Below are 17,796 nucleotides of genomic sequence, written 5' to 3'. Positions count from 1 at the left end.
AACTAAGTCTAAAGACACAAAAATTTTAATAATTTGTATCAATTAGTTTTTTTTTTCTATCTCGATCTGACTAATAACCCCTTACAGCCAATGCAATCATATACTACAAAGGGTGCAAAATAAAAACCCATCGTTGGCAATTTTGGAATTTTGAAACATTAACACTGCCTGTAGTAATTTCCAACAAATTTGGCGAGATATAATTCAGCATTTTAGAGCGGTATATAAAGAGGCTAAAGCTATAATATAAATAAAAAGAGCTTCACTTAGTGGTGTTTCTTTCTGTGCAAATTCTACTCACCAGCTATTGCTGAAACGACTAAATTTTTAAGCGTATTTTCTGTCAACACCTAACCACACGTGTGAATTTCGCGGTGTTATCTTTCTGAAGATGGCGCTGCTATGTTTATATGCAAGAAGCGCTTTCAGGTAAAATTAATTGCCATGTGAACAATAAGCAAGTCTGTTATTTCTGCTCAACTAAAATAGATATAAGATCAATATTTTTTCTAGGTCTCAGGGTTGAAATTAAGTTATCAAAAGACACTGGGGGAGCAAGTTATACGCTACTTTCGATATATTGTTCCTTTGCCAGCAGTATTGCCCTCTATCGGAACATTTACGATAGAAGTTATCCGTCCAGGTGAAATCAACGTGACAAGGCTGGTGCCTTCACAGGCGGCCAAGGTGGCGTGGGTGTGCAGTTCTGGTGAACAGGTGAGGGTTCAAAATGTTCTCTGTTTGATTTGCAGCGTCCAGGTTAGCCTGAAGTGCATTCAGGCATGCTAGTAATTGTTAGATAACACATTTTTATCGACATTAATATTGCAAGTTGGTTCAATTAAGGTACATCTCTTGAAGTTGAACTTGAGTTGTACTCAACTCTGGCAAAGCAGTCGTCAGTGGTTGAGGTTTCCAATTGGCTTTGACGTATGAATCCTTTGTTGTACATTGAATTAATCACCCTGTATCTTAGATAGTCTTAATCTTACACATCGTCCTATTTGTACCCTTGAAAGAAAAAAAAAGTGAAAATAATTTCATTAGATCTCAGTTTTTAGTAAAGACAGCTTTCATTAATGATAGATATCTAAACATTTTGATTTACCTGTTGACAGTTTGATTTGTTCATTCTGACCGACTTGGTAACAACGGAGTTTAAGGTAAACAGTACAGGTAGGTGAACAGGTACTATAATTACCCCACAGTCTTTGTGATGACTTAATTGATAGCCCCCCCTCCTGCCCCTGAGTAAAATCAATGTGGCAAGAATGAACAGAGATGGGTGAGCATTCATACTGCCCCATGTATATACACGCTGTAGGGCACTATCTTGATTGGTCACTAAAAGAGTGTTTACAGTAGTAAAATCAGGTTAATGCCAGGTTGATAAACCTCAAAACCACATAGAAAGTCATTAGACTACCATACTAGTCTACCATAACACATAAAAAAGTTTGATTTCAGTTTAAAAGCATTTAAAGAATGTTGTCAAATTCCCATAGATTCCCATTAATTTTCTTTTCTTACTACAGTCCCTGCTACCCTTCATAGGTACCAGTATTTCACTATATAGCTGTGTACATATTCATTTTTGTAAACTGAGACTTTTTGCCCAACAATAAACATTCACACAGCTGGCCTTTGATATTGGTACAGTGAAAGGCCCAGCCCTTCCCTTTTGTTAACCCAGATGATACCCTCTATGCCTGGATGCACTGTTCTTGCAATACAAAACTTGTTGGAAGTGTCAAGTTAGCATTACTAGGTAAGTGCCATTGACATACCTGATATGCACACAATACATACATATATTATACTAGTTATGTAAAGCTTGGCAAGCAGCAGCGCCATTCAAAAAGTGCCACAGAGCAAGGATGTTAATACTGCTGAATAGCCTGTACATGTTAAACTAGGTGCAGTTAAAATTTTTATTTAGCATGGTTGCAAGATGAATTAGTAAGTCTATGTAAAGACAAGATTATTATCATTTTTGTTGTTGTTGTTATGTTACACCAAGATTAAAAGGTTGGTTTTGTTGCTAGAATGCTGTGTATATGAAATGCATGGAGGACTAGACTGCTTGACTTCTATTTCCATTATCTTTTCATTTTCAGATTTATATTTATAATATATAATTAATAATATGTAATTTATAATTATACTTTGTACTCTTTTAATATTTTTTTCCAACCAAAATCAACTGCATTATCTTATACCGAACTTATTGTTTATGAGGAATGTCTTTTTTGTTAGTGTATTAAGAGCTAAACACTAAGAAAAAAAAAAAAAACATAAAATTTGTGAAATTCTTTTTTATCAACAAATTTTCTCATGGTCATGCAGTTTGACAAACTAATATTATTTGATTACTTACACTTGTTTATTTAATCAAAATGTTTCCTTGCTACTATATTAACCCATGAGTTGCTTTATTTTCTATATATTTTGGGGATGATGCTTATCATGGTATTATTGGTTCCACTATTTTTTAAAATGTATTGATTATAACTAGAAAAGCACTTGGAGAGGACAACCTCCACAAAGACCAGTAATTAACTAATAATTAGCCATTAATCAATAAATTCATCACCAAAATCTAATCATTTCTTCCTTTGGCTATTTGTGACCTTTCCTGAAAATGTCATCAAAAGCTATTCATTACATCAATATATTTTATGAAGCAATGCACCAACCTTGTTTACAGAGAGTTGCCACTAGTTAAAGGGATAACAACCTTTCGTAAGATATCCATATCTCACAACAAATATATTGTAAATAACTCATAGAAATACAGTAAATTCTATTTTGCCCCCAAAACTGTAGTTAACATAATTATTTTGGAATTTGTACTTGCCATCACATCACGTGACCTGCATAGATGGCTATACTATGTAATAATCTCTTAAGAGATTATTACGAAAAAAACAAACTTTTTAGAAAAAAAAAAAAAAAACAGGGACTTATTTTGAATGTGGGAATGGATTCATTTACAATTGGTAAGTATGGGGAAATTGTCCTTTACCCCATTTTTTTGGCCAAAATGCAGTTGTGCAGTTGTTATCCCTTTAACCAACTTACATAAATATCTGTTCTTGATTGGCCTTATCAGCAAATGTGTACTAGTAATAGTGTAAGCATTTGTTAAGTTATGAAATGATTGTAGGCTGTTTCTTATTATGATCATATCAGAACATAAGAAGTACCAGCATGAGAAAACTGTGATCATGAATTATTTAGATATGAGATACATTTGCCTTATCAGAAATTATACTGTGCCTTTGTAGAGTTTTTGGGTATAATGGTTTGACAAAATGCAAACACCACAAGTGAAAAATTAGTCCACAGGTTTATTTGGACATTCCTTTTTGGCTTCTGCATTTATGTGTGAAGATACAAGCTGATTATGTATAAATTGTCTCATGAATACGAAGGTGCTTAACTCAAGACATTATTACTAAATTATTACTGTATATATATATGATGCAGGAATATTGAATGGTCACATTAATATTGCAGTTGATTTTATATACTCATTTAGGCCAATAGAGGAAGTATAATTGCGGTAATGGACATCGGTGTATTTCATTTTAGGGATGAACTTGGCCCACTCAACTATGTAGAGTCATTTTGCGGTCATGCTTGGACATAAAACTTACAACCATGCTCATCAAGCTGCGACAGAGGGAGGTTGCCCTGTGCGCAGGAGGCCTGTTTTTGGCAGCGTTGATTTTTGTGCCTTTTTTGTCTGTGTGGAAACGGCCAGATAAAAATCATGGAGAATATCAGAGATCATTCCAGGGTTACTCTGTGTGGCCAGATTATAGAAATAATCCAAGCAGGTCGCATGTAAGTATTGGAGAAAAAAAAGGATCAATGAGACAGCTTATGATTTGGTCATTTTAACTCGTCTCATCCAGCAAGAGTGTTAGTACCTTCTGCCAAGAAACTTTCTAATTTTCATATATTTTGTCAATATTATTTATAGAGACTAAAAATCACCTTGGATTTTAGGTTTATGTGGGGATTAGTTGTGACACTTCAAAATTTTGCTCTACTCAGGTTTTGATATATGTGTTTCAAATGACGTCTGTTTTGACCTATATACAAATGCACTAAAATAAAAAAGTACCTCTCTTAAATGACATTAACAAGAAATGCTATAGTACGCTTTTACTTTTAGAAAGGTTGGAAAAGCTAACCTGACGTTAGTAATTTCTGCCACTTGATGAAATAATAGTTAGTGAGGGGAAAAAGCATTTATTGGCTAAACCAGAAATTAATGTGGCTGTATATCACTATGCTTAAAAGAAGGACAGAAAATTATACTTGTTTTATTGAAAAACATGTAAATTTTATTGTTGCGTAAAACCAAAATTGTAACACACTTGTGTCACCAGCAGGATCATTCTACATTAATATGACTGTTTTCTATGCTGTATAAAATACTAAACTTATAAATATGTATACATTGGGTAATAAGCTATACTACACATGTAAAGTATGATGCAGCAGAGTTTTATAATAAAAAAAGGGAGAAGTGCCCTTTTGTTTCCCTGAAGCCATTTTCATTATTTATTAAGTTTTTCAAGAATATGGCAGAATGGTTCATAAGTGAAAACATATGAACTAGTAGATCTTTAAGTCTATCTGTGATACTGTTTTTACTTACAGCACTGGTTTAAAAAGACCTGTTTCTACACTGAATATCAACAGATGGAGATAGGCATATTGGCTGATGTTCTGAAACAGTGGGAAAATGCACAAGACAGTCAATGCAGGTAAGCATAGATCTTAACAAATTGTTGTTTTTGATATTATTCTTGTTCTTCTTGAGTATGTTGCTGGTGTTATTATTATTATTGTTAAATCAAATTTCTTCAATATATAATTCACTGTAAACAAACATTTCACAATGGTGATTTCACAGTAAAATTTTATGAAGGTTTTTCTTACCAAACTGTTAGTACTAGTAATCTCTTACTATATACAATATACAGTAAAACTTGTATTTTTATTATTATTATTATTTTTTTTTTTTTTGGTAATTTCCATGTAGAAAATGCTCATTTGTACATAGTAACAATGCAGCTTTGTTGACTGAAATGGCTATAAATTTCATTTCGTGACTTATCTGCAGCTGTATAAATAACCTTTGTATGTTCATTTCTCCAGCTGATTCCTTGCACTTCAATAATATTAAAAATGAATAACTGAAAGATTCTGTAAATGCCTTTCATACATCATTCCTGACCCTAGCAGTGAACAAGTAATGCATGAATTCAAGTTACTTTTGTTATCTGTTGCCTGATACTGCTGGTATTTGAGGCTGCTTTAGTTGGCCTCTTTTCCCAGGCTGGATAATACTTTGTTTGTTTTCAAGATCTAGATTATGGATAGGCAAAGCAGACAGAGGTACCAGTATCATGTCATCTGTCGGCGTCTGTGTTAGGCATATAAAATAATGAAGATAATGAACTCACAAGTTTGACTTACACATTGTTTTAAAAGCTAGAACCACAGGCCCGGCCAATAAAAGCATGTTTTTATGAACATTTCAGTTCAGATCTCCCATTTATTGCAATGGCTTAATTACTTGATTTTGTGGTCTGGCTCAATGTCTGTACCCAGTATGTGCTGTTTTTTATTTTCAGAGAACTTTTTAGGAAGTTCAATTTTGTGTTTTCTGTAAGAGAAACACCTACCAATGTCATCATTCCTGCGAGCTTTGAAGACAAGATTAACAAATGGCTTGGGAACAAAAAAGATGCATTTAAAGAGGTGACACATCAAGTGAGTACAAGCTTAAAAAGACCGTTAATTTACAGTTCTTCTCTTATAGCCTCATAAGAAAAAAGGAAAAAAAACCCTAGAAAAAAGATTTTGTTTAAATTCAAACAGCCATGATGCTTCAGGTACTATATTTGTTACCATGATCCTTCAGGTACAATATTTAATGAGGCAAACTTCCTCCACCTTATAAAGGGTGGTAGGGTGAACAGGTAATTGAAGTTACTACCATGGGTCAAATTTTATCACGAAAATCTGAGGGATGGAGGGGAGCAAATTCCAGACACGGGGGGAAATTTTTAGACAGTTATCTGCCACAACCAAACTGGTCATCCATGTATGCTTTTCGTCTAGACTCTTTACTCTCTATTATATCTATAATCTCTGTGTTAACGGTCATTACTTTTTCTGCACTCCATGTGCTACAGGTCATCACATCAGTTTTTAATGAACTGACATCAGAACACACCATCTACAACCCACTGCGAGCCAAGAGACCCATGACCAAGACTTCCCATCAGGATAGACAATAGTAAGTTACCGTGGTCATGAGGATAGGCAATAGTAAGTTACTGTGTTCATGAGGAAAGGCAATAGTAATTACCATGGTCATCAGGATAGACAATAGTAAGTTACCATGTTCATGAGGATAGGCAATAGTAAGTTCACATGATGAGCAGCACCTTCTAAAACAGACACTTTTAAGTGAATAGTGGTATATAAGAGATAAAATGGAGTATAAGGGCACATTCCCATAGATTCGAGATCAATCTATCCCCGTGGGGAGTCTCACTAGATTACTGTCAGATAATCCGGTTTAAATGTCCGTCCCGCCTTCTACAAGCTGTAAGGGGGTAATTGACTTTCATGCCCGCTCGGCTGACAGCTATTTAGTGTTAACCCCCAGGGAGTTAGGTCGATCTAGTTGGGGTTTAAGAGTTAATGGACATATGAAATTAAAGATCTCTATCATACCTACTTTAATAGTTGGGAAAAATCATTATGATAAGTGAGCCTAGAGAGTATCTGTTGATTGACCATTTATTGCTGATACTTCCTCTAAATTTAGAATAATTACTGGGGAAACATGAGGGAACATTGCACTTGTGTCTAGGTGCTTTTTTGATGTATATATCAATACAATCAGTATTTTTTTTAAATATAGATTAACCCTTATATCAATTGTTCTCAATTATCTCAGTGTATCTACATCTTATTCAAACATTTTCATCTTCATTTAAAGAAAATATACAAACAGAAAAAAAAGCATTCTTGTTTTGGTTTGCAGAGTCATTGAAAAGCACAAAGTTTGTCCTTTTTATGTACAGACACAGATGTGTCTGTACATATTGCCATCACCTGCGTCTGTCGTCGCCGATGGCGATGGCGATGCCGATGGCGATGGCGATGCCGGCGCCGTGCACTTTCCTTGTAAACACCATAAGTGGAGGGCAGTTTTACTTTTTGGCTTTATATTTACAGAGCTGATGAATATTCATAAAACGCAGGTCAAGTTCGAAAATCAGCATGATCGGGCCATTATTGTAGAAGTTATGCTGTTTTTTCACTTTTCAGCATATTTTCACATTTCCTCAGATTCAATTCTTAGGCATGTTAACAGTCTCATTATTAAACTAATAAGATACGTAAAAGTTTTTGTTTGACATTTCCTGCATCTTTACAACATTGTTAGTTGATTTTGTAAAAATGATGGTAAACTTGTTATCGTGTATTGTGTAATAAAGTGTCAAAAATGGAAATAAACTCATATCATTGCAGTTTGTCAGATTCAATCATTCACTGTGTTCAGAATCTCAGAATGGAAGAAATTGGACATTTAACACTGCTCTATTGATATTTTTCCCATCTCATCAATTTTCTCAGTTGATTATATAAAAATGGCAGTAAACTGTTAATTTTGTTTTATGTTAAAAATTGTTAAATATGGAAAAAAAACATTTCAGAACAGTGCTGTCTTGTTTACATTTTGGCATTTTCAAGTTGTGTCTTTGAAGTTCCATGGGCCTGAAGACCTTTGCTAGTCACATTTTCTGAATATCCATGATACTAATATTTTATTATTAAAAATTGATGGTAATTATGCTGTTAAACATTATGTAATATTGCATCAAAATTTGAAAAAAACTTATTTTGGGCACTGCTCCCATGATGACCATTTAAGAAAAACCATGTCACTTACTGTTCTCAAACAGTACAGTAAATATATATATATGTGTCTGTACATATTGCCATCACCTGCGTCTGTCGTCTCCGTCATCGCCGTCACCGTCACCGGCGCCGTGCACTTTCATTGTAAACACGATAAGTGGAAGGCAGTTTTACTTTTTGGTTTTATATTTACAGAGCTGATGAATATTCATAAAACGCAGGTCAAGTTCGACAATCAGCATGATCAGGTCATTATTGTAGAAGTTATGCTTTATTTTTCACTTTTCAGCATATATGCAACACTGTAAACACATTCCAAGGAAAACCGATAGGCCTGTTGTCATGAAACTCACAGGAGTAATCTATCTTACTAAAACGCAGGTTGAGTTAAAAGATCAGCATAATCGGGCCATTATTTTAGAAGTTATGTTGTTTTTTCACATTTTCTCAGATTCAATTCCTAGGCATGTTAACAGTTTCATTATTTAATTAATAAGATATTAAAAGTGTTTGTTTGACATTTCCTGCATCTTTACAACATTGTTAGTTGATTTTGTAAAAATGATAGTTAATTTGTTATCGTGTATTGTGTAATAAAGTTTCAAAAATGGAAATAATTTCATATCATTGCAGTTTGTCAGATTCAATCATTCACTATGTTCAGAATCTCAGAATGGAAGAAATTGGACATTTAACACTGCTCTATTGATATTTTTCCCATCTCATCAATTTTCTTAGTTGATCATATAAAAATGGCAGTAAACTGTTAATTTTGTTTTATGTTAAAAAAATGTTAAAAATGGAAAAAAAAACATTTCAGAACAGTGCTGTCTTGTTTACATTTTGGCATTTTCAAGTTGTGACTTTGACGTTCCATGGGCCTGAAAACCTTTGCTAGTCACATTTTCTGAATATCCATGATACTAATATTTTATTATTAAAAATTGATGGTCATTATGCTGTTAAACATTATGTTATATTGCATCAAAATTTGAAAAAATCCTATTTTGGGCACTGCTCCCATGATGACCATTTAAGAAAAACCATGTCACTTACTGTTCTCAAACTTACAGGAAAGAAACATGGGATTAAAATATAGCTTCAGTAGGCAATGCAATCTGCCAGTTAAACAGTTTTTTTGTGAAATTTTAATTTTTCACATATTGACACTTTCAAGGTGTGACTTTGAAGTTCCACAGGCTTGAAGACCCATGCTTGTCACATTTTCTGAAAATCCATGATACGTATATTTTATTATTAAAAATTGATTGTCATTATGCTGGTAACCATTATGTAATATTGCATCAGAATAGAAGAAAACACAATTTTGGGTGCTGCTGCCATGATGACCATTATGGGAAAACCATGTTACTTATGATTGCCAAACTTTCAAAAAAGAAATACAGGACTAAAATGCAGCCTGAGTTGGAAAAGCAGTCTAATTGACTTCTTTTTCTGGAACTTTTACATTTTCAAAGGGTGAACTTGAACTCCCATGGGCCTGAAGCTTTATGTTTGTTACACATTTTACTTACATTGGTATTACCTGTTGAGCATAATCAGAATTTGATGTTGAATTTGCAGTTTAACATAATGTACTTTTGCATCAGAATTGACAGTAGCCTATTTTGTTATTTCCTGCTTTTTGTCTGTACATTTGACAGCTTTGCTGCCTTGTTCCCTCTTACTATGTAAACCAAATCCAGTTCTTATCAGAAATCCAGCTAATGCCCATGTTATTTTACATTACTTCTTCCACAAGTTAGCAGCTTGCTCGGTGGAGAATCTGTGATTGAGTTTATTAGACCGGTTTCTTATATTAAACTAGTCATAATAAGATCACCTGTCAGTAGGGAATGGGAAGTCATGATACAGTTTGACTGGAAACATGATGTACGAAGTATATTAGAAAGTGTTATTGGTTTTGAAATGGCAGACATACTGGTACGTGTTGTATTGGAAGTGCATATTTTAATTACCTGGCATTTATCTCTCCACTCCTATGTCTCGGCACAAATAAAGTTTCAAGGCCTGTTTCCAGTGAAGATTGGTTGACCTAGCTCATGATCATTACAGATCAATCTCATGTTTCAGATTGATATGATATTGCAATTTCTAATCAGTAGAATCCTGTCAATCTATCTATTGTCTCTCCATCCACCGTTGTAATTATGAGGAGTTATTAAATGATAGATTGACTGAATACTGTGGATGGAATAAAGAGACTACCTGTTGAGTAGATACAAGGTTAGGTGGACTTACCTTCACTGGAAACACGACTGTAGTGAAAAACGGTAGTGGTTATTTATAATCTTGATCACCCTAGAGTAGTTTGCCTGCTTCTTAAGGGCAGGTGGAAATTGATTATTTATGGTATTTTCAAATCAATCTAGTGAATCAGATAAATTCTGATGATGTTAAGCAAATGATAAATAATGCTTGGCTAAAGATTTCAGAACAAATTAAAATAGAATGGAAGCTTACTCATTTGACCTGAGAATTAACTGTGGATTTTTTGTAGTGTATCAGGCAACCAATGAAATGAGTAAAGAAGTTCATCTTTCTTTGCATTTCTGGTAGTCATTTATTGACTCTAATTCTTCTTTTTCTTAAATACTAGATTAGAGTCTTCAGGCATTCATGTTTGTAAACAATTTTTTACATGTGAAATAAAGGATCTATATACCTTTACTGTTTCAAAATTAATAATGTTCCAATAATTTGATATTTTATGTCAGCCTCAATGTATTAGATTCGTACTGTTTTAATTACAGTGTAGAAGACATAACCAAGGAATCTGCCCAGAATTGTGACTTCTGTGAAGGATCTTATAAAAGGTTTGTTCTCTGATAAATTATATACAGAACGGCTTCATCCATCTTTTCATACCTTGAAATAAATATCTAATGACTTTACTATTTTTTTAGATTGAAATGAATATTGAATAGATGTACACTTTGTATAGTTTACTACATATTACTGTAAATGGGAGAAAGATATATGGTATGATAAATAAATAAATAAATAAATAAATAAATAAATAAATAAATCCACAGTTAATGTAGTCACCAAAATATCAAGCATCTGGGAGCTAGCAAGTCCCATTATATAAGAGGGCATCTGTCAAGGTTCCACGCACAGTAAATCCACCTAACATACCTAACTGATTATATGTAAAACTAGGCCAGATATAAGAACCAGCTCTTAATCTGAATTTATCTGAATTTAGCCAGATTTTGAGATTGTATTTGTTTGTGATAATGATAAGGTTGGGTTACACCACTAAATTGCACAGTGCCATGTTTTGTCAGTTTTGTATCTGCAATCACACGACTTTGGAATAGGTATATCTCTGACATACTGTATAACCATACAGTAAAAAAATATCGTAATTGGTAAATTTCTAACATACTTGTAACCATACAGTAAAAAAAAGATTGTCACTGTGCTGTTTAATAATTTACCCTTCCAGCTGCCACAAAGTCACACAATTAAAGGGATAATAACTCTTCGTATGAGGTCTATATTTCACAATAAAAACATTGTGAATAACTCATATAAATATAATATATTCTGTTTTACGACAAAAACAGCAGTTATAGCTATTATTCTGATATCTGAGCTTGTCTTCAGACTACGTGACCTTCATTGATGGCTATACTCTGTTATAATCTCTTAAGAGATTTTAACAAAAAACCAAACTTTTTAGAAAAAAAAACAGGGACTAACTTTGAATGTAAAAATGGATCCATTAACTATTGGTAAGTATGGGAAAATTGTTGTTTACTCCAGGAAAATTCATTTTTTGGCCAAAACGAAGAGTTATTATCCCTTTAACTAGTGAAATGTATCTTTATTACTGTATGTAATGTTAAATGTATTCCTTTTTAAAATCTTTTATAAGATATATCCCACTAAAAATTATTGATATATTTTAGTTTAAATTTTTTAGCCATAGTCATAATAAAATGCACTAGCATGAAAATGAATGAAAATGAGACAGTAATTTATTGACCATTAAATGTTTTTACATTTGTGGGCTCTCTAGGGCTCTGTTCTCACAACTTTTAGATCGATCTATCACCGCGGGGAGTCTCACTAGATTACTGTCAGATAATCCCCCTTAAGTGTCCGTCCCCGCCTACTACAAGCTTTAAGGGGTAATTAACTTTCGTGTCCGCCCGGCTGACAGCTATTTAGCGTGAACCCCCAGGGAGTTAGGTCGATCCAATGTAGGTCGATCTAATCTATGAGAATGGGGTGTAGGTTATTGGGTATAATGTTGATTATACAAGAGTCGTAGTACTAAATAAATTGGACATAAAAGAAACATATTTCTATTGTTGACTAGTGCTTTTTTGCCATGTGGCAGTTTGTATGAACCAAGCTACTGCTTTAATGCTTTCTCAGAAAAAAACAATGATTGAGTAGCAGGGATAATGTTTATAATGCTGGTAAATGACCCCTGTTCTATATATTTATGTTATTGAACATTCTGGCTTGTTTTCTAGTGATAGTGATTGTTTAAAAGGGTGTTCATATCAATAAAAAACTAATAATAAAAATAACAAGAACAATACCTTTAAAAATCCCCAATATACTAAGAAAACTACAACAATAATAATGATAATTAGTATTATTATAAATATAATAATAGTAATAATAATTCTCATAGGAACTTGAACATTTGTGGGTTTGAGGTTGATGCTAAGTTTAAGCAGAAAGGTGGGATTTTTGTCAAAACAAACACATGATGAAATTTTGCATCTAACTTATTACTTAAATCTGCAGCTTAATACATGCCAAAAGAGTGTAACTGGTGATTACTTGGATTGAAAAGGAATGAAGCTGGCATTAAAATATTTATGGAAATAAAATCCTTTAAAAAAAAAAAAAAAGGTGGCACACTAATTGCTCCTGTTCTTGGTGTTTTAGGTTCACCGCATTGGATCCATTTGGTCGAGTGGAGTCCAAGCATTCCTACAGTGTAGCTAATGCCTTTAAGTATGATAGGTGGCACAGTTTGGTGTTACTGAGGAACCATCATCCACTCAAATGGACCGAAGAAGAGTTCTTGGATATGACAAACACCGGGCTCTCATGGTAAAGGTTTAATTGCTGAAAAGAAAAAGTTGAATCAGTTTGGTGTATATATTGTCATTGAGAAGTTTATTAAAGACTACAAGGTTGCTTGGTGGGTCCTAGTTAAGCAGAAGCGGGCAAATCTAATTTTTTTTTCCTTCCTGTCCTTGGCACCCCAAGGTTCTAGCAGTTTGCTGGTCTAAAGCTGAAACAGTTACTGAACTTATTTATAAAATTTTACTGACCTAACTTTGTATTGTAATTTCTAAATGAAATTTCTGTCAAAAATGTGAAATAAAAAGGTGAAAAAAAACAGCTTTTCTGATGTAAATTTTGCAATAGTTCAGTTATTGAGGCAGAGATTTGACAAAATGTGGTTTTCATGTCCAATTCCAGGATGAAGAATGTGAATGCCATCCAAAAGGACTATGTCTATCCCATAATATTTTGGGACTTACTTCCTCATGCAATGGCCAGTCAGATTCATCCACACATACATGTTAACGTGCGGCCAGATCAGTATTATGGTAAGCAATGGTCAATGTTTGATTAAAAAGATCGTCCTTAATCTTGATCACCCTTTATGGGTGCATTCATGATAAATCTGTTGTACTAGGTGGTTTTGGCTAATTGCAAAGGGACTCCCTGAATGCAATAAGATGCACACAAATGCTCTTGCTTCCTCGTAATTGTGCAATAAGGAGCTTTTCTACTCAACACCAGGGGGCACGTTCATCTTTTTATCTGATTGTATTCAGCAACAATCCACACAGAGTTAGTTTAAACTACCTAGTACGATAGTTTCATTATATTGTGAATGCACCCACATTTAGCCCTTAACGTAATTGGTGTCATTGCCTGAAGACATTAGTACATACTGTCTCAGTTGTCTGTGTGATTTCTGTGGCATGTGACTTGTAACTACAATTATGGCGGCAGCGGGTGGGACAATAAAGGGAATGATATTTGCTGCTTATCACACTAAAAATTGATCATAATCACATCTCCATACTTGCTTTTCAAAAATGCTTATTATGATCCTTTCTGTCAGCATTTTAATCCATTGTTTCATATTTGTAGGTGCTCAAGAGTTATGGCGCAGGGCAGGAGAAACGTATTTTAGGGAATTTGGCAGCAACTATTTCAAGGAACTGAAGGAACTTCATCAGGTTTTGGGACTCACAGTGGACTTGGGGACTGCCACTGCTTTTGCCAATCTTGTAAGTTGGATAGTGACTGCTGTAGTGAGTTAACATTTTGAAAACAGGCCTATTATAGATAATTAAGTGATTATTTTCATATGGCTTCAATTTATTTAAATAAAGTGCATTAACAATCTGTGACATTTTAGTAGATTTTTGTAGCATTTATTGGTCCCCAATAAGAGCATCAGACTGAGACTTTTGGTGTTTTAGTTTTCTGTAATTTGATTTTCCAGAACCCCAAACATGAGACAGAGATCATTGTTCTTAGCAGGACTCCAAACACAGATTTCTTCAGGCTGATATATTATGTGCTCAGAAGTATGGAGTATTAGAATTTCAAGGAAAAAGAAAGAAAATGCATTCCTGACACAGAGTTCATTTCCTGTCTAAAATTTACTGTGTCAGCATAGCAAGAAGAGTTAGTTCTCAGTTAACAAGTTGAAGGAGAGATGCATCTTGAAACAGACATGAAATATATAGATTTATAACAAGATTTCTATTCACATGTCATGAAAAAAAAAAGATATAATTGGAGCATTACTGTTCATTAAGTTCTGCTCAAGATGAAAATTTCCTTAATCCATGGTTTCTTTTTTTTTTTTCTTTTTAGCATACTTAGACGACCTGGACCAATTGTGCTTCAGCATGGCCATAACATTACCAAGTCTGGTAAGTAATGTGAATGATCAGAGAGGACTCTTGTAAAACAACATTTTGATCAAAAGTGAAAATTGGCAATTTATTGATCATATAATTTAAATCCGAATGTCACTGACCACCAGGATTACATCAGAAGTTGAAACATTGTTGCCGTCTGCCATATAACTTGTCCCAGATCGATAGATGTTTCCCTTACTCTGATTGATCAGTCATGTGGTTGATAAAATGTTTCCTCAACTCTGATTGGTTTTTAGGTGCCAGATTCATATATGAATGCTGATCGTGGCAGAATGCCAGCTTTTGCCAGAATCACCAGCAGGGGTTCCGCTTCCAGTGTCAAGGGGGACCTGAGCTCCATGGAAATGTATGGGGTATGTACCTGACGTGTAACAAAACCAGTAGAAGCAAAGCATTACTTTAAGTAGCAGTTAGTTTCATTACCTAAGGACATGATGGAGGAATTTTGCATAACCATACTTTGCTTTTAGAATAAATTACGACTTTGCCCAGCTACGCACCAAGTTAAACATTATCAAAATGTCTAATTACTATATGGTGTTAAGATCCTGTACATTTTCAAACAAATTATCAGTCAGTTAATGAACAGCAGACATCTCAGTTGCTTTGTATGTATTCCAGGTATCTAATGTGAACATGGAGCCTTGGACTATGATTCAGCATGTCCAGCAGTCTGTAAACAAGAGATCTGTGGGTGGATAATAAGAAAGAATAAGAGGATTTAAGAAGCACTAGAATATGAACAGGAGGCCTGACTCGGGCACAGGAGTCCATCAGTTCAGCTGTCTGTGTTATCTTGTCAAAGATGGATTAAGGATGGGAGTTCTTCTCTTTCAGGAGGTTGTCTTCCTTTGTGTGTTTGAAAGGAATGTGGTGCTGTTATGAGAACCTTTTTTAATTGAATTTATTAACTTACATATTTTAATAAAGGTATTTTATTTTTTTACCTTTTTGGGGGAGGGAGGGGGGGGGGAGAAAAGCATTTTCTGTTCCCATTGGTACTTTATGATCCAGTTTGATGAGAGTATATTGGGTAATATGGAACAGGTGTTGATGTTATATATAAATATATATATGTGATTAACCTGCAGTAGTGGAATAAGAGGGCCTTTTATAAGCCATTATACAGATAGAATGTTGAACAGCTCGTTAAGAGAAGCTCTTGGACAACAGCCATTATGCAGGTTGAAAACATGATGTATGTTTGAGTTTCCATTTTTAACCCCTATCTCTGTACAATACACCTTTGTCCAGTGAAAGGTCCCATGTCTGCTGAATCGAATTTTTTTAATGGGTAAAGTCCTTCTATTGGGACAAATTGACTGACAGCATATTGTTCATAGAGATATTTAAACAAAGCTAAATCACCATGTTACTAACAACTTATGCAGTTTAACAGTATATTTTTATACCGATTATATAAGTATGGTTTTAAATTTTGTGCAGAAATTGAAGTCACCCAAGAATTGTTTTAGTGATCACTTAGTTTAACTGCAAAAATTTGATGTTGTAAGAAATAAGGTTAAATGTATTGTTTTCCCTGGCCATTTATGCTCTTATAATGGCTTGCTTGTGATGTGATGATCATGATGACTGTATTGTATTTTGGGATGAAATTTAGGCTACCCCCAAATAAGTCTAATGAAAATCTAGATACAGAACTTCAGAATTAAAATTCATATTTTGTGTTCAAATGGTAAAAATGCTTTTGCTTCTGAACTTTTCACTTTGGAAAATGTATTTCAGTAATTTTTAGTTAAAACAATTGGGCAGACTTATAAAATGGGTTTTATATTAATATGTTGGTATCACGCTTTAGAACTGAATTTGTTTAGATCATTCTGTGATTTGTGTCAATAATTATATCAAGGTGAATGATTGATTGTACATCTAATTTTAAGAAATCAAAGAAATAGAATGTACTTTACTAAAATGACAGTTGAGACTTCCTGCCTATAAATATTAATTAATGTTTAATTTATTTGATAGCCTGGTTTAAAGATATTTGTAATATGCCATAATTTTATTCATAATGTAAGATCTTTTATGAAATTAGGGTAAAACTTGGTTCTATAAATTATAACTGTTTTTTATGGGAGCAAGGTGAAATTCTGATCTGGTAAAGTTATTTGTGATAATATATTATGCAGAGAAATGTGCATATCAAAGTTTGTCTTATACAGTTCATGTATGCATATTGTATCACTAAAAGAGATGTCTATTATAAATATATCAGTCACAACTGCATATCTTTCATGTCCCAAAATTCTATATATTATGCCAAATACTTGCCTTTAATTTTGTGTTTGACTTTTAGTGTTGAGGTTATGTAGTCAAGAGTTATTTTTGTTAGATTCTGGTATAACATATAACATTAAAAAAGTGCATAAATGCTTACAAGTTGAGGTTTTATTTTCATTTCTTACTTCATTTTATGAGGATTGTGTTTGTCAGTATTAGTGTTTATGTCCAGTCACTGTTCCCAAGGGTTTTGAGTGATTTATTGTTTATAAGATGGGTTGCACATTTTACCTGTTTCAGCAGAATATAGCTGTAGGTTGCAGAGGGTCACAGTGCCTTAGAAGTATAACATTAACCAATTTTTTGCATGTATATTTATGAATGTAGTACTAATGTTATGTGTAAAATATGTGAAAATATACTATTTTAATAACACCAATATAATAATTATATTAGATATTAATAGCAAGTGAAAAAAGTTAATCATTGCAAAAAAGTAATGCACATTTTAATCAATTTTCTTATCTGAATAAAAAAGTATTTTATCCATTTCATGATTGGTTTGTCAATTTTTCTATTTAAAAACCTTTGTGAATATTTTTTCATAAAGGCCTTGGATTTTAATTTTTAA

General features: G+C 33.6%; 2 protein-coding genes across 5 annotated transcripts in view; one reads left to right on the top strand and one right to left on the bottom strand.

Annotated features, from left to right (window-relative positions):
* The window catches only part of LOC106178356 (uncharacterized), a 54,969-nt gene extending 54,555 nt beyond the window's left edge, over positions 1 to 414 (bottom strand). For 2 of the 3 annotated variants that reach the window (XM_087015881.1, XM_087015882.1), the window contains exon 1: positions 302 to 413. The gene's annotated coding sequence lies outside the window, so the exon portion shown is untranslated. Of the gene's footprint in view, positions 1 to 301 lie in introns of all 3 variants that reach the window. The other variant, XM_087015883.1, reaches the window with a different exon arrangement.
* A 134-nt stretch (positions 415 to 548) lies between these two features.
* On the top strand, positions 549 to 17,719 carry LOC106178366 (uncharacterized). Of its 2 annotated transcripts, XM_087015895.1 has the most exons (14): positions 629 to 717; positions 1,660 to 1,768; positions 3,595 to 3,849; positions 4,675 to 4,781; positions 5,655 to 5,793; positions 6,219 to 6,322; positions 10,734 to 10,796; positions 12,895 to 13,062; positions 13,438 to 13,568; positions 14,122 to 14,261; positions 14,480 to 14,564; positions 14,857 to 14,915; positions 15,161 to 15,277; positions 15,546 to 17,719. In XM_087015895.1, the coding sequence occupies exons 3-14, from the start codon at positions 3,664 to 3,666 to the stop codon at positions 15,624 to 15,626; spliced, it is 1,380 nt and encodes a 459-aa protein (XP_086872021.1). In that variant the 5' UTR covers positions 629 to 717; positions 1,660 to 1,768; positions 3,595 to 3,663; the 3' UTR covers positions 15,627 to 17,719. The 2 variants fall into 2 exon arrangements, with proteins under 2 accessions (XP_013416966.2, XP_086872021.1); XM_013561512.3 differs by lacking the exon at positions 1,660 to 1,768 and having other exon boundaries at positions 549 to 717.
* Positions 17,720 to 17,796: the final 77 nt, after the last annotated feature.

This window comes from Lingula anatina, chromosome 6 (assembly GCF_051362555.1).
Source record: "Lingula anatina isolate TDL-2025a chromosome 6, LinAna3.0, whole genome shotgun sequence".
Taxonomy (NCBI): domain Eukaryota; kingdom Metazoa; phylum Brachiopoda; class Lingulata; order Lingulida; family Lingulidae; genus Lingula; species Lingula anatina.
Note: the sequence above shows the minus strand (reverse complement) of the source record. Positions and strands in the feature narration are given on the sequence as shown.